This window comes from Peromyscus eremicus, chromosome 4 (assembly GCF_949786415.1).
Source record: "Peromyscus eremicus chromosome 4, PerEre_H2_v1, whole genome shotgun sequence".
Classification (NCBI taxonomy): Eukaryota; Metazoa; Chordata; class Mammalia; order Rodentia; family Cricetidae; genus Peromyscus; species Peromyscus eremicus.
Genome location: NC_081419.1, coordinates 148197268 through 148224025, shown reverse-complemented (window position 1 = coordinate 148224025; position 26758 = coordinate 148197268). Strand labels below are relative to the sequence as shown.

General features: G+C 48.5%; 1 protein-coding gene across 9 annotated transcripts in view; it reads right to left on the bottom strand.

Moving 5' to 3' along the window:
* Positions 1-1561: 1561 nt before the first annotated feature.
* The window catches only part of LOC131910033 (guanine nucleotide-binding protein G(s) subunit alpha), a 51165-nt gene continuing 25968 nt past the window's right edge, over positions 1562-26758 (bottom strand). For 2 of the 9 annotated variants that reach the window (XM_059262032.1, XM_059262033.1), the window contains 11 exons: positions 15772-15844; positions 12982-13026; positions 6552-6606; positions 6345-6464; positions 5068-5165; positions 3162-3216; positions 2990-3063; positions 2731-2910; positions 2520-2650; positions 2247-2314; positions 1562-2066 (listed from right to left, as the gene is read on the bottom strand). In XM_059262032.1, the coding sequence (XP_059118015.1) occupies positions 1920-2066; positions 2247-2314; positions 2520-2650; positions 2731-2910; positions 2990-3063; positions 3162-3216; positions 5068-5165; positions 6345-6464; positions 6552-6606; positions 12982-13026; positions 15772-15844 (1046 nt within the window). In that variant the 3' untranslated portion in view covers positions 1562-1919. Of the gene's footprint in view, positions 2067-2246; positions 2315-2519; positions 2651-2730; positions 2911-2989; positions 3064-3161; positions 3217-3883; positions 4013-5067; positions 5166-6344; positions 6465-6551; positions 6610-6854; positions 6858-12981; positions 13027-15771; positions 15845-19513; positions 19850-21999; positions 22107-26758 lie in introns of those variants that run through there. The other 7 variants (XM_059262040.1, XM_059262036.1, XM_059262034.1 and 4 more) reach the window with 7 other exon arrangements.

Below are 26758 nucleotides of genomic sequence, written 5' to 3'. Positions count from 1 at the left end.
TTGAAGAGGTCTTGCTATTTGCATATCAAGCCTCCATCTTAGATTGTGTATTTATTGGCTAGTTTGGAGGGATTGTGGGAGTTTGTGGGCTGCTCAGACTATTTGCATAGCAGGCCCTTGGATGGAATGTTTATTTTGGCTATTGGAGAGGTTGGAAGATTATAGGAATTCTTGAGGTCTTCTGACTATTTACATAGCAAGCCTCCATCTTGGATTATACATTTATTGGATAGTTTTGAGGGATTATGGGAATTTGTGGACTTGCCTGGACATTTGCATAGTAAGCCTCTATCTTTACTTGGATTATAGGGTCACTTGGACAGTTTGGGGTTTAAATCTGCATAATCTAATTACGAGGTCGAGGCAATGTGATCTGCCTTTGGGAAGAGCTAGAGATAGAAATGTTAAGAGCTGCTTTTGTTGCCCTCCTTGGCAATCATTCTTGAGGTCAACCATACTAAAGTTTAATCTGGCTGGCTTAATTGATTTGGATAATAGAACAGCTAGTATATTTGGGGGTCTTGGTTATAAAATTAACTTGACTCATGCCTCATTTGGTCCATTTCAGAGATATGATGTGTTAATGCTGGGTTCAACACTGGGCTCTTCCCTATATGGAAAGCACAAACTTGGAGAATGAGCCTGAAGGGCAAAGAAGGGGGTAGAGTAGATCTCAGTCCCAAGTCATAACCCAATTAGGCTTAATATTGGCCCCCCAGTCTCCCCATCTCACCCCAATCATGATATCTTCTTTCATTGAGTGATGACACCTTATGTTGTATTTGTAATTTTTATCTCCTTTAGCAATTGCATACTCATGTACTTTTCCCATAGTTTTGCTTATTGATTCTTCAGAACTCTTTACTGATTGTCAATCCTGTTTATTTTACCCAATCCCACACCCAGGATATTTTGTGTGTTTTCATTTTCTTTCTTTTTTTTTTTTTTTTTTTTTGGTTTTTCGAGACAGGGTTTCTCTGTGTAGCTTTGCGCCTCTCCTGGAACTCACTTGGTAGCCCAGGCTGGCCTCGAACTCACAGAGATTCGCCTGGCTCTGCCTCCCGAGTGCTGGGATTAAAGGCGTGCGCCACCACCGCCCGGCTCGTGTTTTCATTTTCTTATAGCCATCCCCTCCAACCTCCTTTATGGCAAGAACTAAAATTTTAATTTAGACATGTGTAATTAATCTGCACCCAATTCATCTTGGTGTGGAATGAAGTGGGAATGCTTTCAAATATTTCCCAAATAACTCCCATCTCCCCCACCCACAGGTAGACCCCCCCTCACCTCACCCCATTCCCAAAGGAGTAGGCTGTTAGCCTCAGATGGGGAAGCAAGGGCAGCTAGCAATCTCTGCCTGAGGGGAAGACAAAGGGTGGAGACTTTGGTGTGCCAAAGATTAGGGCCCACTGCCCCACCCCTCAATATACAGGAGTGTCACTCCACTTATAACCCTGGGACCTGCCCTTCACCTTAGAGGCCCACCCAGTTGGTGCATAGACCAAATCCCACCTGTGGACCCTGGGACCCACTCGGCACAAATCAGTCAAGAGTGACATCATACTTTGCTCACATTTTATTTTTATTGATTTTTTAATGCTGCACAATACAATGTTTCATTTTGTATTTCATTTATTTCTTTATTTCTGTTTGTTGCTGCTTTTATTTTATTTACTGAAAGTGAGAGGGAACTTTTGTGGCCTATTTCTTTTTCTTTTTCTCTGTAGGCCGCCTTAAGCTTACTAAATTTGGAACATCTAAGCAAGCTGAAGGGAAGAGGGGTTTTCAGAATCACTGGGGAAAAAAGGAAAGGTTGCGTTGTTAATCATGCCCTATGGTGGGTGATCAACTGCTTTTCAATTAAGTTTCACTCTTAATTAATTGTGCTTAAGGCTGAATTAAATTTGGGTGTTCCCTTCTTAGAGCAGCTCGTATTGGCGGAGATGCATGCGCTGGATGATGTCGCGGCAGTCGTTGAAGACACGGCGGATGTTCTCAGTGTCCACGGCGCAGGTAAAGTGAGGGTAGCAATAGTGGCGCCCATCTCCACTAGCAGTGCTGATTCTCTGTGAGCGGAAGGGAGGCTCAGTCAGCAACCCTCTCTAGGAACCCCTCACCCCACCACGGAGGACCAGTCATTGAGGGTAAAATAAAAAATGGAATGCTGGGATGGCTCAATCTCCAAATCCAGAACTGACTGGAGAATAACCATGAGAAATGAAGGACTGCAGATAAGTCCTACTTACCAGAAACTCATCTCGGATGAAGTACTTGGCCCGGGTCACGCGTGGGTCCTCTCCGGGCTCGGGAGTCGCTGCAAAAAAAGCCACAAATATTATTAATTATTCTAATTAATTTAGAACCATTATAGCCTATTTCCTAAACTCTTGATCTCGGCATATGAAAACGAGGTAAATAAGTGTCCCCGTTACCACCCACTCACCATGGGAGGGGGTAGGGACTCTTAGCCACACCCTTTGCCCAAGAACCACCTGCCCACATCAGTGCGGAGCACGTACCATCCTCAGGAGTGGTGTAGCGAGCGAACTCTGGAAAGTAGTCCTCAATCTTCGATTTCCCAGCGAGGACTTTCTCAGCAAGCAGATCCTGCTTGTTGAGGAAGAGGATCACAGAGATGGTGCGCAGCCATCTGCGGAGAGAGAGCTGGGGTCAGAGCTGGGGCCAGAGCACACAGCAGACCTGCGGAGTGGGCTGGGAGACCCCACACACCTGTTGTTCCAGATGCTCTTGAAGAGGTTCAGAGCCTCCTGCAGACGGTTGGTCTGGTTGTCCTCCCGAATGACCATGTTGTAGCTGCTGCTGGCCACCACGAAGATGATGGCAGTCACATCATTGAAGCACTGGATCCACTTGCGGCGTTCGTCGCGCTGGCCGCCCACATCAAACATGCTGGAAGAGGAAGGACACTGGGTTACCCTGGGCCCACTGCTCTACAGCCAGAGTTAGGACTCGACAACCATTCACTTACTGGAAGTTGACTTTGTCCACCTGGAACTTGGTCTCAAAGATTCCAGAGGTCAGGACGCGGCAGCGAAGCAGGTCCTAGAATAAAGAGCGGGTCAGTGATCCTCACCCTAATTGCCCGAGAAGGGGATCAGCAACCGGGAGCCACAGTCTTAAGGCCAGAGGCACACACATACCTGGTCGCTTGGCACGTAGTCGGCCTGCTTGATCACATCAATCTTGTCCAGGAAGCTTGGAAGAAAAGAGGACATGGTGGTCAGCACGTGTGCCAAGTGTGTCCCCCACAAGGCAAATGGTGGACACACAGAAACAACAGACAGCAAGGTGGTGGCGGACGGGCCCTTGATTTTGATGTGAAAGGGAATTTTAAAATTTCAGCCCTTTCCTAAGCAAGGTTTAAGGGCATAGAGGCCTCTGCTCCAGGGCAAACCGGACTGCTCTGGTTACTCAGAACCAGCCCTCCCTATCTACTTTGGAAGAAGCCAGCCACCAAAAGCTTCGGGCATCAAGGGGCCCTTCTTGCCCTCAGCACCCTGAAAAGGAAGAAAACACCAAGTTCCCTTCCTATCTATTGGGCCTGTGAAATTGAACATTTCAGACACCAAACTTTTAGTTTAAATAAAACAAACAAACAAAACACAATCTGGTGAGTGTTGCTTGACTCTAAACACAGTTAGGGAAATTAGCTTTTGCCTTTTGCAAGATTGGGATAATGTAATGTGGAAAAGTGATGTAGATGTTAGCTTTGAGGGTTGTTTTTTTTTGGGGGGGTGGGTTGGGAACTGTTTTAAAGTAGACTAAACCAGATGAGAGAAATCTCAAAGGAGCAAGGTCTATTTAAAGAAATCCTTTAAGTTTTTCTTTTTTTTTTTTTTAACTCCTTCCCCTTCCTTTTTACCAGTTCCGAGTTAGTCTGGCTTAGGGGATACACTAACTGGCCCAGTCAATCTTACATTACAGCACAGGCCCAGAAATAGCTCCCCAGCCACCCTGGCCTCCAGCATGTTGCCATGGCAACAGAACCACAATTCTATAAATAGATCCTTAGCACCAAATCTTGTGAGAAGACATCTGGAGTTGGGCCAGCCCCACTGCAGCTCAACAAACAGAGACCTGGCAGCTTAGGAAACACGAGGCCCAGGGCCTGCCACGGAGGCCTTTAGACAAGAAACGGGCAGCCACTGTGCACTGGGGCGGGCAGGCATCTTAGACAACTTTTTCTTGAAGTTTCTTTAAAAGTTTGCACAGTTGGTGCGCTTAGAGTTTTCAGGAGTAGGCTGTACTGCTTTTGACAACAATAAAAAGCTTTAAAGCAGTGTGACCCCAAAGAAGCTGGCTAAAATCACTGTTAATTAAAGAAACTGCCCCCTGCAATTCACCATGGGGTGGCTGAGACTCCTCGTCTTGTATCTGTACTTAACTCCTGAATTGGATCCAGAATACAGATCACAAACAATTCCAGGATTTCCATTTGTTTTGTGTTTCTATAATTAGTGCTTCCAGCTTTTAGTACAAACTTTTGAGAAAAATCAGGAACTTTGTTGAAGGAGCAGTGGGGGCTGGGGCCCATAGGGACTGTTTTTCAGTTCCTTGAAAGAACATATAACTTTGTGTATTAAACCGTGACATGCCTATATATGTAGCAACACTGAAAGTAACCAAGGAAGTCCCTGTGGAAAAGCTGGTCTAGGAAAAGGGTCACTGCACCCCCTCCCCCCCAAAGCAGAGGTGCTTTGTGCCTTATAAGGCACTGGCAAATAAAAATATCTGTGTGTTTTTATGACGGGACCATATTGTATATGGCCCCAAATGCTTAGAAGTCATTTCCATTGAGTTACCATTGAGCTCACCACGAACACCACTTTACTACAAGTAATTATTGTCTTGCTCTAACAGGTATTAATTGTTTATGTAAAATATTATCAGTGTGCTATAAAATACAATTAAGAGCTTTATAAAACAAATGAATCAGGACTAGAACTTTCTGAGTGCTGGTGGGTTCGTAGTCTCCCTGTTTCTGTATGCTTGTGTCTGTTTGTCGTGTGCGTGTGCGTGTGTGTGCACGTGCTAGTGGCTACTTACTACTGGGCACAATCAATCAGCTGGTACTCATTGGAGCGCTCGTAGCAGGCACGCACTCCCTCGTCCTCCCACAGAGCCTTGGCGTGCTCATAGAATTCCTGAAAGAGAACCGGGAAAGATCGTTGGTTAAAAGACGCGCACACATACCAACTGCACACATACCAATGGAAACCCTGCCCCGGGAACTCCCAGGCCACAGTTCACTGTGTGAGTTCAAGTGTGAGCCCTGCATGAATCAATGAATGGGAAGAACCTGCAGTCCTGCTAAACACTAGAAATCAGCGCAATTAAATTAATTTCATCTTTGGGGAGCACTCAGTCTTTGGTGGCTGCTTCTGTTACTTTTGTGGGGGTGGGGGCAAATAAATGATTGAGTAAACTTTTTTTTCCCCAGAATTGTTTGTGTAGGAAGAATATGTACTATCTTGTGTTAAAAGCATAAGCCAACACTAGTATCAGGTGTCAATGGCACCAGATGCATTCTGGGTAGGCTGCCATTTTGTCTTCTGTTAGAGACACACATCATGGAAGCTAGAGGCTTGTATTATCCATGCTGTGTTTCCCACTTGACTTCTTTTTTAAATCAACAGCTATTTTTAAAAAATTACCTGACTATACTAATTTCCCTCATAAGTTGGTAGTCAAAAGCCATTAAAAATACATAAACCCCCACAGAAGTCTAAGGGGGCAGTAACAGCTTAATTGGAGACAAGTCTCTCCTTCCGGCTTGAAAAATCTTTTTCCCCACAAAGGGTTGAAATGTACATGCTTGACATGGGGCAGTTCTACCCTCTAAAAATAGCTTTTAGGAAGCTAAGAGACCCTTGTCAAGAGGGTCAGGCTCCCAGGCAGAGGCCTGAAGAGGAACATCTTATTTCCTGTAATGTTCCATTTTGTGATTTATGTTTGGAGCGTCCTAGTGTCTTAGGACACTTGTTTGGACTGACAGGACAATTAGGACTCTTGTGCCATATGCAACATGCAGTGTGTCTTCATGTGTATGAGGGGAATTAAGCCATGTGAAGTTTGCTTGTGAGTCAAGTAAACTGAGGTCTAGAAGAGGCGACAGAAGTCTGCTCATCCATTCTGGACAAAGCCCTAATATGTCTTTATCTATTTTAGTATTGAGTGGACGCTTGGAATGAACTTATTCATTCACATAGCAAATGTGTGTCTGGTCAGTCTTGCCTACATGCAAGCTTCTCCCTTGTTTTCCCACAGGCCTTGCTCATGCTCAGGTGGTGGTGGTGGGGAACCAGAGCTGGGGTGAGGCTTACAGGTGGAAAGTCAAAGTTGGGCACATTCATCACGCTCAGAATGTAGTCCACACGGAACTGGTTCTCAGGATTGGCCAGCTCCACAGGGGGCACCAGGTTGCTCATGGCGGCCACGATGGTCTGAAAATGGTTTAGCAAAATGGTCAGGGGGTAGCACCATGGGACGAGGGGGTTGCTAAAAGGTACAGTCAGGGGCTGGGCACATACTTCAATGGCCTCCTTCAGGTTGTTTTTGATGTCCTGCACCTTGGTGGCCTTCTCACTACAGTGGAATTGAAAAGAAAAAAGAAAATCATATTGCATCCTGCCCACCAAGGTGTCACCTTCATTGAGACATGGCAACTAAAAAGCATAGTATTCTGTTCTCCAAGGAGTTGTGGGCTCAGATCTGTAGAGATTGGAGGAATTATAATTTCCCAAACATGTCCTGAGGACACGCCCAATGGGGGCAGATTAGTGATGTGGCATCGAGATCTTGATCAACTGTACCAGAAATTGCACCTGGTCCACCTGCTAGTCTAACCACACCTAAATACTTCCTGAGTGGCCCCTTGACTAGGAACACATTGGGGTGGTGTGGAGGTAGGATTAGTGCACGTTGGACTTAGGATTCAGTATGTTATGCACTCCAGAGGTGATAAGTGCTTACTATAGATGTTAGGGCTTCCCATTCCCATATATTTCTTTGTAGATTGATCCTTTATTTAAATAGCTATAAACCTATCACAGGGAGAAGACAGTGTTACGGAGAGATGGTGTTTGGGTTCTGTGGCTCACAGAACTTTTGCTTAACCATGTTAATGCACACTGGCCTCCAGTGTGATTAGGTCCCCATGTTATTGGTAGGCATGGGGTTCATGTACATTGGGGGAGGAGTTGGCTAAATGGTTCGTGGCTTCTTATTTTAGCCAGTCCTTGAGTTAGCCTATGTGATCTTTCTGGGGTGATCTGCATGCAGTGGGAGTCACTGACCCTACAGGTGAAGGTCACAACCTCTGCTATGGGAGGTGGGTGGTGTCCCCCAGACAGAATGCTAATTTATGGAGGTTACAGTGATTCATAATGCTGTGTCTTTTAGGAGACAGTCTTTATGCCAGACATAGCCGTAGGGAACCATGAGCATGTCTTTAGGGGTACCAGCAAAGTCCCCCTTGCTTGGAGCAGATTTCATCTTGTCTTCTGCATGTGTAGTGGGGGATTAGAGGATTAGCATGCACAGCACTTGCAGGGTGTGAGTGAGGCCTGATGGCACAGAACAGGACATGGAGAGGAGCGGGCTCTATCTTTCTAATGGGGAAACTGAGGCAGAGGGCTGGGGTGGTAGTGACAAAGGTAGGACAGAGCTGCTTTTGCTGACGTTTATGATTAAAGGCACAAGATGGAGACAGTTAAACCATCCCTCTTCCTAGGAACAGGGCAGAATACTAATTAGCAGGGATAAAAGATGGGGACCAGCAGCTACTATAGGCAGGAGGGGTGGGAGGTGGGCCTCAGGAGGGGACCTGGGGGTCATGTGCATGCCCACCAGTAGGGAGGGATCTGGGGGTCATGTGTATGCCCACCAGTAGGGAGGGATCTGAAGGTTATGTGCATGCCTGGCAGGAGGGTGGGGATCTGGGGGTCATGTGTATGCCTGGCAGTAGGGAGGGATCTGGGGGTCATGTGTATGCCCGGCAGTAGGGCGGGGATCTGGGGGTCATGTGTATGCCTGCCAGTAGGGTGGGGAGCTGGGGGTCATGAGCATGCCCACCAGTAGGGAGAGATCTGGGTCATGTGCATGTCTGTCAAAGGAGTGGGGGAGTCTAGGGGTCATGTGCATGCCCACCAGTAGGGCGAGGATCTTGGGATCATGTGCATGCCCACTAGTAGGGAGAGATCTGGGGGCCATGTGCATGTCTGCCAAAGGAGTGGGGGAATCTGGGGGTCATGCGCATGCCCATCGAAAGGGTGTGGGTGGAGATATGCAGGTCATGTGCATGTCTATCAAAAGGGTAGGGGGATCTGGGGGTCATGTGTATGTCTACCAAAGGGGTCGGGGAACTGGGGGGTCATGTGCATGCCTATCAAAAGGGTGGGGGGTGGACTTAGGGGGTCATGTGCATGCCTATCAAAAGGGTGGGGGAACCTGGGAGGTCATGTGCATGCCTATCCAAGGAGTGGGGGGATCTAGGGTTCCTCTGTATGCCTACCAAAGGGGTGGGAGGATCTGGGGGTCGTGTGCATGCCTACCAAAGGGGTGGGGGGATCTGGGGGTCGTGTGCATGCCTACCAAAGGGGTGGGGGGATCTGGGGGTCGTGTGCATGCCTACCAAAGGGGTGGGGGGATCTGGGGGTCGTGTGCATGCCTACCAAAGGGGTGGGGGGATCTGAGGGTCATGTGCATGCCTACCAAAGGGGTAGGGGGATCTGGGGGTCGTGTGCATGCCTGCCAAAGGGGTGGGGGGATCTGGGGGTCGTGTGCATGCCTATCCAAGGAGTGGGGGGGATCTAGGGTTCCTCTGTATGCCTACCAAAGGGTGGGGGGATCTGGGGGTCGTGGGCATACCTCCCAAAGAGGTGGGGGGATCTGGAGGTCGTGTGCATGCCTGCCAAAGGGTGGGGGGAATCTGAGGGTCGTGGGCATGCCTATCAAAAGGGTAGGGGGATCTGAGGGTCATGTGCATGCCTATCAAAGGGGTGGGGGGATCTGGAGGTTGTGGGCATGCCTACCAAAGGGGTGGGGGAACTGGGGGGGTTCATGTGCATGTCTATCAAAAGAGTAGGGGGATCTAGGGGTCCTCTGTATGCCTATCAAAGGGTGGGGGTATCTGAGGGTCATGTACATGCCTATCAAAGGAATGGGGGGATCTGGAGGTCATATACATGCCTGCCAAAGGGGTGGGGGGATCTGGAGGTCATATACATGCCTGCCAAAGGGGTGGGGGGGATTTGGGGGTCGTGTGCATGCCTACCAAAGGGGTGGGGGGATCTGGAGGTCATATGCATGCCTGCCAAAGGGGTGGGGGGATCTGGGGGTCGTATGCATGCCTATCAAAGAGGTGGGGGGGGGAAATCTAGCAGTTGTGGGCATGCCTATCAAAGGAGTGGGGGACTTGGGGGGTTCATGTGCATGCCTATCAAAAGAGTAGGGGGATCTAGGGGTCCTATGTATGCCTATCAAAGGGTGGGGATATCTGAGGGTCATGTGCATGCCTATCAAAAGGTTGGGGGGATCTGGGGGTCGTGGGCATGCCTGCCAAAGGGGTGGTGGTATCTGGGGGGTCATGGGCATGCCTGCCAAAGGGGTGGGGGGATCTGGGAGTCATGGGCATGCCTATCAAAGAGGTGGGGGGATCTAGGAGTTGTAGGCATGCCTATCGAAAGGGTGGGGATATCTGAGGGTCATGGGCATGCCTATCAAAGGGGTGGGGGGATCTGGAGGTTGTGTGCATGCCTACCAAAGGGTGAGAGGATCTAGGAGTCATGGGCATGCCTATCAAAGGGGTGGGGGACCTGGGGGAGTCATGTGCATGCCTATCAAAGGAGTAAGGGGATCTAGGGGTCCTATGTATGCCTATCAAAGGATTGAGGGGATCTGGGGTCATATATATGCCTATCAAAGGATTGAGGGGATCTGGGGTCATATATATGCCTATCAAAGGGGTGGGGGTATCTGGGGGTCATGTGTATGCCTACCAAAGGAGTGGGGCGGGGACTTAGGGGTCATTTGCATGGCTGCCAAAGGGGTGGCAATCCAGGTGTACATGACTGCCAACAGGGTGAGGCTATGGGGGTCATGTGCAGGACCACCAATAGGCCCACACCCAAAGAGCCCATTCTTTCACAAAGAGTTGTAACAGGTGATATTTGAGTAGGGTTTTCTTCTTTCCGTGTAGGCTTATGCATTTGGGGAGTGGGCTCTGTGTTCTGAATGATCTCACTACATACTTTTATGGGGGTTCATTTCTTAAGTGGCTCCTAGACATTGATCTTCCACAGTAGGTAAGGACCTGCAAGGTTTAGGGGTTGGGATGTTCTCTCATCAGCAGGAGGGAGGGGCTGAGGGCTAAGGTACCAGGATTTTGCCGTGGCCTTGACAGTGGGAGATCAGAACTCCACGCCCACAGGAGGGCAAGCTGCCTCTCTCTCCAAACCCACTACCCGGAGACCAGGAAAAGGAGACAGGAGGAAGCCCTAAGGCTCCATGGCCGCTGCAGGCTGGAGGGGTTGTCCTAGGGCTGGGGTGGCCTGGCACATAGGCTTGGGGGAGGGGCAAACACTTGGGATGTGGGAGTTGTGTACACCCTAAAGCTGCCTGGGGCCCTCAGACTCTTAACCGTCTACCACCCCGTATTTAGAGGCATGGGGTTTCCACCCCTCAGAGGAACTGGATCTCTTAGGGTGGGGAGGGGCGCCGCAGCCCTGGTGTTAAAGACTCTGAGACCAGTTATGTAGGTGTCAGACTAAAAGCACGTGTTGGATGCCCCTAATACTCCAATTTAGAGTTTACAGTGAGCCTCCGCTATCCTGCCCTGGGACAAATCTACTCCCAGTTTTTAAAAAGGGGTTTCCAGCCATTGGTACTGAGAGCCCCAAATCTCTGGTTTTAAGGCTCCACAACAGAAAAAATGAGGTTATCTGGGTATTAACTACTCCAATCAACCTACAGGTAGAAGGAAGCATTTCCCCAGGGAAGATTCCTCATTCAGTTTGATATTTTTTTTCTAAGTAGTAGTATGATAATTGGAAAGCTTCCAGTCTTAAAATACAGATATTCTGAGAACGTGTTCAGTATTCATCTACGTATGTGAATAGGTGTGGGAGTGTATCCAGTATAAAACAGCTAAAATAGAAAATCTACAATCTAATTCTGGTGTGTAGTACTAAAACAAAACCTCTCCATTGAAGAGATTACTATGTAGATGAAGCCGTCATAACGGGGGCTGGCAGGTTTACCCTCCTTTGTAATACCGCTTAATGAATTTAACGTTGATTGTGAAATTTAGAGAGAATCCTTTAGATGTCTTTAAACTACATGTGCCAGTTCCAGGGCTCTGATTGACTAGAAAGTTGGGGCTGGAGGTCTCTATAGGATGTTGTTCCCCTCTCCACACCCCCACCCCATCCCCCAGGATGCAGCTCCCCCTACACCCCCCCACCCCACTCCCAGAAAAGTGTAAGGCAGATAGATTAGTGGGGTTAGCATTTTTAGTAAGTCCTGCCCCCTCCCTTCTGTTAAGTGGTAGGGGAGGCTGTGTGGTCCCCATCCTCCACTTCTATACCCTATCTTTGTGCTTGTGGGAGAAGACAGACAAAAGAGGAGACAGAAGACAGACTCAAGATACAGGGATTGCTGAGACATGCAGAGAATTTTATTTATCAGGAATGTTAATACTGATTTTTACTTGTAGAGTAGAGTCATAGGAGGAAAGGCGTGCAGGTAAGGTATTAGTAGGGTTGAAAGGTTGAGCACGACACACAATACATAGGTAGGCTCTCTCAGTAGGGCTTGCCACATTTCTCAGATGCCAACTTTTGGTACAGCAGATACTCAAACTATCGATGCCTTTCTGATTGCTGTTCTACTACACTGTTGCCAATTAAGGATTTCATTTCATCTTTCTGTTTTCACTTATATCTAAAGGTTAGGTAATAGGTAGGGACCCCACCCCCTCCCCCCAGACAACAGAATAGTATTCTTATTAGTTTCCTAAGACCGGGCAGTTCAGCATGCAAATTGGGATAGTTGGGAGAGGACATAGCGAAGAAGATGGAGGACTGTGGCCATCATCTAGTAGGGGTAATATATTCTAAAAGAAACAGATGAACAAACACGTGTCAGTCACTTTGTTCCCGACCCCCGTGTCCTTTGACCCTCCCGTGCCCGGTCTCAGAAGCCATTTCTTTTCGATGTCCTAGACTAGAAGCTGTTCTATGAATTGACATGAGAATAACCGCTCCGTTCTGCATGCTGAGTGACCGAATGGAGCTGGATGGATGCCTGGCATGCGTGTGCGTGTGTGTGCAGGCATGAGATGGTTGTGGAGATGAGAAAGCAAAATAATAAACAATGACAATGTGTGGGGTGCCGTCACAAATGCTCTTGTTCATTAGTTAATGTAAAGTGCCTTGAATTAAAATTTAAAAATTTTTTAAATAATTTTTTATGGCCAGAGGTGTCAAGACAGTTGTCACGATGGCCTGCCGCAGAGTGACACGGCGTTAGGCATATATTTCCCCCCCAAGATAAGAAACTAGGCAGCAATGAATATTTTTAATGAGGAAATTTTTGTTTCCCAAAGAGTACTAAAATTTTAAGGTCAGACTGACCACCGCGTGGACAGAATTTAATGATTTAAATAGAGAACCGGAGGAAATAAAGACCATATGGAAAGCATCGAGTCTCAAAATCTTAAACTTTCCTCAGAGGCTGAGATGGCCAACTTTCCCCCAGCTGTATCTAGTTATCCTTGGGGCCAAAACGTTTTCTGTTTTGCACTTTACTTGTTTACACGTCATTTGCAAATGCACACCAAAATGGCTGATGGCCCTGAGATGATTTCTGTTTTGTTCCCCAGCCTAGTCCTCAGTTTCCCCACTAGGATCTTCATGTTTGTTTTGTTTGTTAGAAGAGTTTTCTGGTTTGGAATGTGCCTACCCATCGCTGTTGCTCCTTGCAGCCTGCGGGTCCTCTTCGCCGCCCCTTGTAAAGAGAGATTGAAAGCTCACCTATCTGCAAGGCACTGCAGTTCCACACAAACCCCACACAGCCTCTGCATCCCTAAATAACCAGGTAAGAGCCACCTGACAGTCCTGTGCACCATCCTCCCAGTTACTTCTTAGGTCGCTTTCCTGACTAAATGGGAATGTCTACTGAGACTGTAGGCCGTAGGGGGAAGTGCACCACACCTTCCTCGCTGCATTAGAAGGGCCCTCAGGAGACTCAGGCTGGAGACAGGAGGGACGGGTAATTATTTTCCTCTGCTTTCACTAAATGCACATGCACCAGGGAGCTGAGGCAGAGCCTTGTCACCGAACTCTTGAGAATATAGCATTTCAGAAGGCTCCTGACCCTTGCTGGCCGCAGATCTTCTCCGTGCCCACAAAAGCACAAATGGGACATTCCTGTTCCTGATTTCCTGATACAAAATGAATCACCTTTCTGTAGTGGTGGGAGCTATGTATGGGACATTAACACTCACCTTTGTAATCGATTAGCTCAACCAATGTTAATTCTTTCTGGCATTAAACTTTAGGAAGTTAGCTCTGAGTTAGGAAAATCTACATCTGACCTCTGTATTTCTGAAGGTCAAATTAATATTATGTTATACTATTTAAAAATGTAATGGCAGGCAGACCACAGCTAAAGCGTATTTAATAGCTCAGTCCAAGAAGAGCGTGTGGTGTTGAGACCACCGTACAGGAATTTCTAGTCAAGATGGGACAGCATTGAGTGCAATACCACAGTGAGAGAACCTTTGAGGCTTAGCTGGACCAGGTCAAAATAGTGAATCCAGCCCCTCATTGAGGCCCCGAATGTCACTTTCACAGGCTAAATTTATCATCGTGGATATCCACAAAGAAGGCAAACTGGGAATGTCTCTTCCTCTTTTCAGAAAGAAAATAGAAAAGAGAAGTTCTGGTTTAGAACCCTCAGCTGCATTAACATTTAAGGAGAATTGGTTCTTTAAAAAAATAAGATTTTAGGAAAATTTGTAAAGTAATAAAACTCGATAAGAATGACATTGCTTCCATCTGATTCAACTTAAACAGTGGCTACTGCATCTTTTAAAATGCTAGCCACGACCAGATATTTTTGATGAAATATTTTGAGGTTCATGGCCGGATTATGTTTGCTTAACTAGCCTCATATTGAAGAATCCCTCACATCGGGGGTGGGGTGTTTTTGTATTCATTTTGTTGATGGACAGGTGCCAATCTCCTTGGTTAGGGTTTTTGAGAAGGGCATATCAGGAATTAAGAATTCCAGAATTGGTTTCCTGGGTGACAATGACTTACTTAATAGGTTATAGGTGCATAGTAGTCATTGCGTCAATCCTAAAATTAGTGAGCTAGGCCCCTCCCTCCTGAATATTAACTAATAATCTTTGAATTTAGGGCTATAATTTAAGGAGCACATGAACCCAAACCCTTAGCATGGGTGATGTCATCTTTTTCTAACCCGATTAGTCAATCTAACAAATTCTAGAAGTTTCCATGAAGAGCAGCCTGTGGCATCCTGAACGGTGCTGTTCAATTCTGTTTCCCCAGCACTTAGTGCGAGGTAGAGGACAGAAGCAGGTGCCCCTCCCTGGAGTGGTTAAAATACAACCAAGGGACAGATTTCCAACTGAATCAGGGTGAAGAAAGGGGGTGGGAGTGTTAACTTGCTAGTAATTGCAAACTAGTGCCTGTGAGTGTTAACTAGCTAGTAATTGCAAACTAGTGCCTACTGCTGCTTTACATCTAGAGTTTAACTAGTGAAAACAGAGCCCAAGGGAGCAAGCTTAACCTGTCTCACGTCAACACTGAGAACAATGGAGGACGAGCAGAAAAGGCAAATTCCCTAATTTATTGAGTGTTTCCTCAGTTTGCATTCTTCATGGAAAGCAGGAACCCATATTTGCCTCGTATGGGTCTCTCTCTTTTTAAGAAAAATCTTTATGCTCACTGCAGTATTGTATCGCCATATTGTCTTAAACCAGGAAGGTCATTTCAAAGGCAAAATGCCCCCGGGACTGGCCAGAAGTAGCTAGCTCCCTGCCTTTCCATCATTTTCACACTCTTTTCAATTGTTTAGGTAGGAGTTTTCCTTTTTTTAATTAGAGAAACAATTATTTGCCTAGCATATTAATTCTACGGGGGCGAGGGGCGCAGAAGCTTGAAGCTTGCCGGCAGTGGGACCACGGATTCCAACTTTTAAGTGAGAACGTAACTGCAATGATGTTTCCTGATACTATAAAAGCCTACACCAGTTTACTCCAGTGGAACCCGAAGGGTGGTGGGTGGGGACCTCCTGTGCTGGCCAGCTCTGGCTGGACAAGGGGTGGCCAAGGCCCCGTCGGCCATCTTGGAGCCGCACTGCAGCAGACGAGGCTGCGGCAGAGGACCTAGCCTCAGAGACGCTGTCACCCGGCCAAGTGCTGTTCACTGTCCTCTGCAACCAGGCACCATTTTCCAGCTCGAGGGGCCGCTTTGGGTAGACACCGGTGCTTTTACTGTTATCCCTATTGGTTGCACCAAAGGTTGAGAAGAGGGTGGGAGAGCACCCATCAGCTCTTTCCTGGGCTGTCTACTATGCAAATTAGAAAAAAAATAATTAGTGGCAAATAGCAGCTGTGCTTCCTAGAGGTTAGTATGTATACACACTCTGTCAAAAGTCCTGCAAACTCCTACGGGCAGGTACTTGCCATGCCTGCTCAGCGCCCTGCATGGATTTGACACTTACTCTCCGTTAAACCCATTAACATGCAGGATCCTCATCTGCTTCACAATCGTGCTCTTGCCAGACTCTCCAGCACCTGGGAAGTAAAGTGAGGGCTTGGGTTAAGAGAGAGGCTTGTCACACTTCACCTGGATGATGGCCTGGGAAAGCAGCAAAGCAGCACACAACAGACACACAGTGACACAACTGCCATTTTACTTGATGTGACGACGCAGTGAAAAACAAAGACACGTCCAACTTAGTGTCTACCTGAAGTATCTCACCATAAAGTAACAAGCAAGAATTAAGGGCTCTGCTGCCTTTAGATAGCGATAGCTTTTCTTTTCTTTCTTTCTTTCTTTTTTTGCTGTTGTCTTATTTTGTTTTCTCTTTGGGTTTTAAAAATCATGAGATGAAGGAATGACGTAATTGTCATTGGAGGAGTGAAAAATTTAAGTCAAAAATGTTGAAATGTGGTCAAAGGTACACAGAAATGCAGCAGCCACCTAATTTCCTGTTTGTTGAATGTTTTATGGTTAAAATACTCAGGACTGGCAGACAATGCCTAGACACTGCAGTCTCCCCCACATCACGTCCCCCTGCAGCACTGCCCTCCCAGCACCAATGCAGGGGCTCTCTAGCATGCTTCAAGTCCACCCCTAAAAGCACTGCTACATTGTATTCACTTATTCACTCCCTTTCCCTTCAGAAGCAATCTTTCTAAAGATACTTTTTTTCTGGATACAACTTGCTGAGGGAAACGGAAGACCATCAATTATCTGTCAGCAGCAAGGGGAGAAAAGCAAAAAAAAAAAAAAAAAAAAAAAGCAAAAAACAAACAAAAAACAAAAACACACAGTTTAATATCAAACATGGCACTTGAGACCTTATTAGCATCAGGCAACATGCAACATCAACAGTCAAGAATTTTTCAAAAAAAGATGACTTTAATTATAGGCACAAATATTCCTGGAAACCCCTAAATTGGAAGATTCTAGACTTTTCCCCAACTAAAGGAGTAAAAAGGAGCGCCACCCTCCACTGAGCACCCCCCTCCACTGAACACCCCCCTCCATTTGACATCACCTTTTGTTTGCTTTTTAAAAGTAACATTTTATAGACCCCCTCCCGCCCCATTTCCATCAAGTTAGAGGGATGATAGCTATTCTGAATTTTTTTTTTTTTGCAATCAGTATTCCCTATGTGAATGGTTTTCCCCCTCCTCCCACATGCATCTCAATGTTTTTAAAAATCTTTTTCTTTTTAATTATATTGGTTTGGTTTTGTTACCCAGATAACAAAGCTCCCCACCCCTTTACCTTTCCTCAAGGCTATAATCAATACCTGTAAAAGTTAAAATTGGTTTCCACAGAAGCATTGATTTCAAAGCAAACATCATCCTAACGAACAAAACTCTCATAAATTAAATATAAAAGGCACTATAGGGAGGTTTCCATGAAGGGAACACAGAGTACTAATCAGGATCCTCAGTATTCTAATCTTAGAAATGTCAAAAATTATGACAACTATTTTTTTATAAGCAGAACTAGACCCGTGCCTCAGTTTCCACATTAGTGAGAAGAGAAAATTGGGCTTAAAAAAATTGTGAGGGATTTTTGTGGTTCTGTAATTTACTTAATTTACATGGCAAAAGTTAAAATGGGCTAAAGAAAAGGGGAGTGGGGAATTAGGTTTCCTTTGTGGGGAGAATTATTTCATTTTAAGAAATGCAAAATGTTGCTAATGGCCAGGGCAACAGATTTCTATGCCAAAGGTCATTAATTAATTGTGGCACAATGCAGCCATGTAGACTAGGAGACTTGAGAAGAGGCAGGGTGGGCTCAGAACAATAGTCTCAAATAAGTGGGGTCACTTGAAATCACTGTAAAGACACAAAAAAAGGTGTTAGAAAATTAACGTGTCATTAACATCATCCTGGAGTTAAATCAAATAAGCAAGAATGCACCATACAGAAGATTCTAGACTTTTCCAGGTGTGTACTTTGAAATCAAAGTGTGGCATATTAATATTTACAGCATAATTATGCCTTTAGAAGTTTTAGATTCCACTTTTATATCCTCTAATTACTAAAATTGCAAATGCACCAACACCAAAGAGAATTATTTTCACTTGCTAATAATTTTCTGCTTTACTAAATCTGGCCCAGGGAGAACAAAGACTTGACCCCATCCAAAAAGATCAAACCGAACGCCACCACGAATGAAAACAGCCTCCTACATTTTATTTTTGATAACTAAAACTACTTCGTTGAAATGTGACCATGCTCCCAGAAAATTCACAAATTTATTCAGATATCCCAAATACCAAGAAGTGGAAAGCTTCCATCCTAATTAATGCTGTGTGATGTGTTAGTGGTCATTTTGACAATTTTGCGTGTGTCTGTGTGCCTTTGTTGCCCCCCACCCAGCACCTTAAAAGAAAAAAGGGAGACAATCTTTAGTTTGGGGACCCCCCCCCCTTCCTTTCTTTTTTGCCAAGGAGGAAAAGACGCAGTGAAAAAAGAGAAGAAAAATCAAACAACCAAATGCCACTTGATAAACAACTAATTAATGTCTTTCCATTAGGTTCCACCCAGGAAAGTCTTCCCAGGGCGCTTATTCCCCCCTCCCACCTTGAAAAGGACAAAAATTTTAAAAACGCCATTTCGAAACTAAGAAGCCATTTACAGACAAATGTCATTTTCCAGTTTTGTCTTATTTATGAGTCTTTTAAAATTACGTTATTTTATTTTTCACTTTCGTGTTTTCACTCTCAAGGAGGCCGACTAACAGGAAAATGTGTGTTAATTGTTTGTTGCACCGGTCAGGGCACAGCTGGGGGTGAGGGGGGGCAGCTGCTACCATTTAATGCTCTTCTTTGCTTTTCAAAAAGCCTGCAAGTCTAGAAGGGGGGAAAAAGGTCACAGTGTAATATGACGTGTCATTTGGCTTCACTGAGCACTTTGCGTACTGTGGTTGTTTTTTTTTTTAATTTTTATTTTTTGGTCTTATTTTACTTATTTGATTCTCCTTCTCTTCCTTCCACGGCCTGGCCTGGCCCAGGACACGTCTGCTCCGCGCAAAGTCGGTCCTGCCCGAATCGCCCCGAGTCGCGCCCAGAGTCCGCCACGCTCCCTCCTCCCTAACCCCCCCCACTTCGGCGCCACGACTAGCCTGCGCCCCCTCCCCCCTCTGCACCACCTTTACCGCCCTGTCCTTTCCGAGGGGCTGATGTCACTCGCCCCTCCACCCCCGGCGGCCACTTCCCTCACCAGAGCCTCCCAGGCCGAGGCCCCCGAGTCCCCCCTGTTGCCCTTGCCTCTCTCTGGGCCCCCTCCCAACAAATCGCACTCCCCAGTGAGGCGGGTCCCGCTCCCTGGGCCCGCCAGCCCGTTTCCTGTCCTCAGCCCTACTCTGTCGCAGTCAGAGGGGCCCCGTGAGCCTCCCCTCCCCCTCCCGACACGCACCCCGGCCCCTGGCACCGTGTAGGCCTCGCGCAGACATGGAGCCAGGGGGGGGGTGCGGACAGCTAAGGGGACGAGACTGAGCAAGGGGACCCACGCCCTGTTTGCAGCCCCCGCCCGGCCGAATTTCGCTCAGGGGTCCCCCTGACGGCCTCGCCCCCCGCACGCACACGGCCCAGCGGGCCAAAGGGCCGGGGAGAGAGCGCCAGAGCGCCAGGGCGAGGGGCGGGCTCGGCGCGCGCGGCCTTGCGGGTGCCCCGAGGGGCTCCCAGGCCGGGCCGGCGCCCCCCGCCCCGCCCTTACCCAGCAGCAGCAGGCGGTGCGTGGCCCGGTAGACCTGCTTGTCCTTCTGCAGCTGCTTCTCGATCTTTTTGTTGGCCTCGCGCTGCGCCTTCTCCTCGTTGCGCTGGTCCTCGGTCTTACTGTTACCGAGACAGCCCATGGCGGCGGCGGGGCGCGGCCGGGCTGCGGGGCGGCGGGGACGGGGCGGGCGGCCTCAGGCGGGCCGGGAAAGCGGGGAACAAGGGGAGGGTGGCGGCTCGGACTAAGGCAAGCGCGCAGCTCTCGGCTCCTCGCTCCGGGGCCGAGGCGGAGCAGAGCAGGAGCCGCGGGAGCTGCTGCCGCCGCCGCCGCCGCCGCCGCTCTTATTGCCTCGGCCCGGGCCCGACGCCCCGACCCAAAAGCGCCACGGCGGGCGGGGGGAGCGGGGGGAGGCGGAGGCGACGGCGGCGAGGGGGGTGGAAAGAGGAGGAGGAGGAGGAGGGCCGCGGCTAGGAGGGCGGGCGCGGGCGCAGGGAGGCGGTGCCCGGAGGCCGGGCAGGGGTCCCTGCACCCAAGTCTAGCCCGGGCCGGGATGCACAGGGGGGTCGCCTCCTCGCCCCACCCGCAGCTTGGGGCCGGGGCCTGACCGTGCGGCGGGGGGAGAGGGGGCGGCCCCGCGGTGGTGACGACCCCTCACACGATGCCAGTGCTCCACCCCCGGGCCGGGCGGCCCGGATCCCCCTCCTCCTGCAGCAGGGCGGGCGGGCGCCGCCAAGGGGCCGGGGTGGGCGGAAAGGGAGGGAGCGCGGGCCCGGTCTTAGGAAAATTTCGAAAAGGAGAGAGAGAGAGAGAGACACTGAGAGAGCCAGAAAGCAGGGAGTGTGCAGAAAAGCTAGGAAAGCACGAAGCACAGGACAGAGCAACCGAAAAGGAAAATGTGTCCACACACAAGCACTAATAAAGATCCACACTACACAGCAATGGTGGTGGAGGTGGAAGGTGGTGGTGTGGTGTGGTGGTGGTGGTCGTGGTGGTGGTGGTGGTCGATGTGGATGATGATGATGGTGGGGGGGTGGGGAGGTCTGACTAGATGAGCCGCTCGTCGCGCCCCCGGCGCCCGGTGCCCCTGGCCCGGGAGCGCCCTCGGCCTCTGCCTCTGCGCTTGGTGCGGCCACTCAGGAAGGAGAAGAAGGCGCAGCCCAGGAACACTCGGAAGCAGCAGGTCGCCCCGAACACGAAGCCACAGCCGCGGCCCTGCTCTGTGCGTCGCTGCAGCAGGAAGTTGAGCACCCACGAGGGGCTGCGCACCGAGAACACCAGGAACACCACCAGGGGCATGTGCGCGCTGAGCGCTCCAGCCTTGTCAGGCCCGGGGCGCCACACGACGCCTCCAACACGAGGAGGCGCGTAGTAGGCATCATCTTCGTCGCCCGACTCAGTGTCCCATCGGGCCCAGGCCCTACTCGCGCCCCCGCCGGCGGCGCCCTCTCCGAGCCCGGCGGCGCCCTCCGCGGCGCCCTCGTCTTCGCCTGCGGTGGCGGCGGCGGCGGCGGCGGCCTCGGGGCCTCGGGCCTGCGCCTGGGATTCTGGCACATTCTTCTTCTTCTTCTTCATCATCTTCTCCAACTTCTTCCTCTCTTTCTCTCTCTTCTTCTCCTCTTTTTTCCTCTGCTCCAGCAACTTCTTCTCTAGCTTCTTGCGCTCTTTGTCTGTCAGCAACTTTTCGGGCGGCACATCTCGCCCGGCGTTCGCGGGGGCCTTGACGGACTTGGACTTGGGGGGCTTCTCCGGGTCCCCGTTCTTCTGCGAAGCGAACGGCTCTGCCAGCGCCGCAGCCGCCACGGCAGCTTCGGCAGCCACTTCGGCGGCAGCCGCGGCTGCCTTCCTCTCGCTCTCGGCTGCTCGGGCTTTGAGCTTCTTGGCCATCTTCAGCATGGTGACCTGGCCACCTCGGGGAGCTTGGCTCGCGCCTGGCCCGGGCGGTCTGATTGGCCCCGGCCTCGGGCTTCCCGGCTCCTGTGCGCCCCGTGTCGGGGGGCTCGGTTGCGGTCTCTGATGCGCTGTCCTGGGGGTCACCGAATGCGGCTTCCCCGAGCTTCGTAGGGGGCTGTTGAGCTGGCTGCCTAAGAGTTAGCGTCAAAAAGGATGAGCAAACGGAAAAGGGGCGAGAACAAACCAACAAGCACCCAACAACAGCGAGAAACCAAAAAACACCAAGAAATGCCCAACAACTCAAAAACGAAAAGATAAAAAATAAAGAAAAGGAAAAAAAAACACAAGAAAAAGAAAAGTGCAAAGGTGCAAATGACAAGTTTGCCGTTACCCTTAGGCGCTCCTGGGGTTAGCTCTTGGGGACGCCAATGGAGAGGAGAAAAGAGAGAAGAGAGAGAATTGGAGGATGCCCGGAGTCGCGAGGCAGGGCAGCAGCACCAGGCGCCCCTGCCCTGTCCCGGCTCTTGCCCGGTGGCTCTCGCCCGCGCCGGGCACCTCGCACTTAGGCGGGAAGCCCCCCGCGCTCCCCGACTTACATGTGAGTGGGGCACTCACACGCAAGGCTGCCCGTCTGCCCGCCGCCGCCGCCCCGCGCTGGGACAAGGGTTCGCTCCAGCCGGTGCTGCAGCTCCGAGCCCGAGAGCAGGGAGCTAGCGAGCGCCGCCGGGAACAGCCACCTGACAGCCCGCTCCGCGGTGCCGACGCGACTGAGTGTCCCCACCGTGGAGCGGGTTTTTCTAACCAGCCTGATGACGCCCCAGCCTCTTCAGAGGACGAACCCATAAGCAATGGCCCCTATAAAGCGAAGGGGAAGCGCGAAAAATCGGCCCACCGAGGACGCGTCCAAATGGACTGCGCTGCAGGCGGGGGTGAAGGGCTAATGCGTCGGTACCTTTAGTATGGGTAGGGGGCGCGGGGAGCAATGTGGTGGGGGGCACGGGCGCGCCCAAGACGGTGGGCACCCGACCCCGCCTCCTAGACCTGCCTCCCAATTTTCAGTATAGTGGTGTAGCCCTGGGCAGCGTGAAAACTATGCGACGGCGACGACGACGCTTACCCATGCTATGCGCCTCCTTACCTCAGCTTCCCAGATAGCGCACGCGGACGGCGGCCCACCCCTCCCACCCAATGGCGCGTGCCCGTGAAGGTGGATGGCGGCGAGCTAATTAGTCGCGATACCCCACACGGGGGTTCGGATCTCCTCACGAGCAATATTATGCATGTGCTCGGCCAGCATGGCAAGAAGAAGCAGGCGGCAGTGTGCAGGCGAGGCGACAGCCGAGGAGAAGAGCCATGGCGGTGGTGGTGGATGGCGGTGCACGCGGAGTCCTCCTAGGTGGGAGAGGCGGTGGCCTGGCTCGGGCGCCATGCGGGGCTCTAGAATCAAGGGAAAAAGTGCTTTATTGAACACGAACTTTTTGGAGAATTGTTTCAAAACTCACAAGTGTCCCACCCCACTCCCTGGCCCCCACGCTATGACATGGTAGACAGCACGGGCTAAGTGAAAGGGCAGGGACATTAATTTTGGAACTACCTTCCTCGGGTGCTGGGGTCTGCCACCGGGGTCTGCTTGGATGCCATTAATTCATTCATTCAATAACTGGCCCACAACCACCTTGTGCCCAGGTGAGTGGACAGAGCCAACGGTCAGACTAAGACATGGCACCTTCCCCAAATGGGACAAGGTGCCTATAAACCTAGATCTGCCGAGCAATCACAAACTCTCTTCCAAAGCTGTCTTCCTTTCACTTTTGAACATAGCTCGCAAAACTCGGGACGCTGGGGAGAATGAAACAAAAACTCTACTCCGAATGCTACATACCCCGGGGTCCTGAAGGGGAAGAGGGAGTGTTTGCCTCGAATTAATTGTTGTGGACAGCTCTATCTTTGAAAATAGGAAAACACTATTGACCACTCAACAGAGTTTTCGGGGCCTCCTTTCCGAAAGTTTGCCCAACTCCAGCTCAGCAAGGGTGTGACATACAAAGCTACAAGACGCTGTTTGTCTTGGTCCCTGCCGGTATACCTCTACTTCCATTATAAGCTCGCTCTATTTTCATTTTCATTTTTTTAACGGACTTTAAGAGTACAACAGAAAGTGATTCAATGCAACCAAGGATCTCTTGGAATTAAGAGCAGGAAGCTAAACCTAACAAACAGGCCCTCACTTTCGGCTTTGCTGCCCAGTCTCCGACTTTTATCTCCTCAAACGTTCTATCTTATCCACAGCTGATTAAGGCCTCTCGTCCACACAAATATACACTCAAAAAAAAAAAAAAAAATACGAAAACCTCAAAGGAACTACTGTACCAGGTTGATGCTTTCTTTCTTTCTTTCTTTTCTTTTTTTTTTTTTTAACTTAACCAGAATGGATGAAAAAGATTTAACTGCTCTCCTGTTATGCTCCAGTGAAACTTGAGTCCACAGGCATCAGCCAGCCCTGTAAGTTGTGATATGAAGACAGGGAACTACCTTTTCCCTCTTCAACAAAAACTTCTTGGTTGAATTTGATTCATCTGTCATTTGTGAAATTAAAGACTTAGAAGAGAGAGGACCTGGCCAGAAATTTCTGTCCCGCTCCAGTTGTACAAAAGCCTCTTCCTTCCGGCTTCCAGTGTGCAGAAGCACCGATACATTGTATTAAAAGGTAAGAGGTAAACAGTAGCCAGCACAACCTCCATGCTTATACAGTAACTACATCATACAGTGAGTATAGTGAAGAGTTTCTGCGCCTTCTCCTGTTAGATAAATATCACACCCAATCTTTAAAAAGAGTGACCTGTCTGATGGCACACAGTGAAACATGTAGCAAGGCACAATTGGGACCATTGTCCTAGAAATATGTAACACAAGGTCAGGATTTCCTCCATTCAACTTCTAACTTAGCCATTCTTGAAAAAGTTAAAAAAAATTAACTGTTAAGTTTTGCCTCTATTTTCATTAACCAGGGATCCATAAATAAAGTGTTTACTCTGTAAATAAACGGCAGCAGGTGGAATCAAGGGTTTACAGGTGAGCATCGGACACCAGGAGCTCTGAAACACAAGCTGGTTTGTGGTCTGTTCAGTGTTCTGTTTTCACTTGACACAAAGTGAAAGGAGAGATTTTATTTAATTGGTATAGTGAGCTAACACCATCTATGGTTTTGGCCTAGCATCGACCTACACTACCCGAGCCCTCAAAGCTATGCATACGTTTGGTTTTTCAAAAGTCTTCCAGAGTTGGCTCTCACAATGTAGAACTTGTGAGTTGGCAATTGATTTTAATAGATTGCCCTGCGATTTTAAGCTCTTAAGTTTATGCTTTAAAAGTAAGGCAAATGAATTAGCATAATTCCTGGAACACTCTGCACTAGAAGGTTCTCCAGTGGAAGGTGTCCTCATCAGATTCCAAGACACATGGGCATTATAAAAATAGTGACATTATAGTTCCCGAGTAAAACCATAAAATATCCTGCAGAAAAAACATAGGGTCTTCCCTGGCTCAGGTGATTCGCTCCATGCCAAAGTCAGCAAGTTGAGATAATAACACACCCTGACCTGAAACACTGGGTCCCCTAACACACAGCTTGACCCCATACTTCACAGCTTTTTTTCCTCCCCTTCATAATGAATGAACTTGGGGTTTAATTCAGCCTTGGCAGTTTTATATTTATACATGGGGGTTTGTGTTCCTCAGCCCTGCTGTAGCTTCCTTTCTGAGAAAGAATGTCGCATCTGCTTTCAGAAGTGACTGAATTACCATAGCTTAGAATCTTCTAAATATTATTATTACTTAATGATGCAACTGAGTTTTTGGACAAGAGTGTTCTCCTGGGCCTTTCATTAGTTGGGGTCATTGTAAGCTATTTTCCAAGAGTCTAGAGAAAATACAATTATAATATTATTTTAATAGCCCAGGAAACAATAGATAGGCTTCCACTGAGACAGAAACTTTAGCTGTAAGGCTTTAATAATAGTACTTAGTGATGCATTCTGTCTTCAAAGCACATTCTGCACTTTATTAGCCAGATGACTGGAACTGTTGTTGTAGATAAACGTTACTTGAAGCCTTGGCCATATTGGAGATGAAAGCAGGTATTGTAAAAAGTATTTTCTAGTCCTGGCTAATCTCCACTAGAAAGCTTTGATACTTAGGACCAGAAGGTTTTTAAACATCCAATGTCATGACCACCTATGGCTATTTTTTCTTGTCATATCCACTGGTTAGTATTTCAACTGCAAAGTAACTCCGAACTTGCATTCTGTATTAAACATGATATTTAAATGTCACCTCAGAAGTTCTAAGTCAACTGCTGAAAAATGGATCACTACATGAGCCTTTGAAATCTCCCTATTTAATATCCACCAGCTACTCCTCAAATAGCACATTTTTAACTTACAACAGAATCTCACTCTAGTTCAAACCAAATGGTTCCTCACCCTGTAGTTTTGAGATGACAGTATGTGTTTAAAATCATAGTTCAAAATAAGAAGGCAACTAAGACTTTTTGTAGCCTTCATTGACCATCAACGACACAGATAGGCAAGTGCCACCTTTAAGAGGAACTTCATGGTCTCCACCACAGAAGCTTAATACCCAAGGCCATCAGTGCCTTCTCACTACCTCCCTGAGAGGTAAAAGGGACCAGAAGGAGACTATGGGAGCGCTCTTCACTTTGAAATTTAACTCTCAACAGGGCATTGAGTCTCTCCATACACAATTTAGATAGCAAGAGAGAAGAGGAAAAAGATTCCTAAGAAAGATCTTAGCAGCATAGCTGTGAACCATGGAATAGTAAAGTCCAGAAGGAAGAGAGGGTCAGCCCCACTTACTCAGTGCACACTAACATCAATGGGATACCAATGAAGCAGCCTAGCAGAGTGAGATTGCGTCAAAGAATACCACAGAGTTCTCCCCCACTAACAGCAGGAAAGTTAATTTTCCTAACATAAAACATCCCTTGCTTCCTTTGGGGGAAGTTACATGAGGACTAAGGTAATGGAAGAACCTATAACCTAGAATGTTTAACTGGTCCTTGAAGATGGAGACTCACTGGGATGGAGGAGGATGCAGAGAAATAGTTACAGACTACCCTTCAGTCAACTTCTTCCTAGTTGACATCCAACATCTGAGTACACAATGAGAAAACAAAAAATGTGGTAGGTGCAATGGGAGATGTGATCTTGAGATGGCACACAAAAATATCCTCTCTCAAACTTTTACATTTTAATTATTTTCAGATTCTGTTGAATTTTAACTCCTGGTCCCTGGCATTCAATTCTTTATTAGTACTATCATAAGAACTAGGTAAGT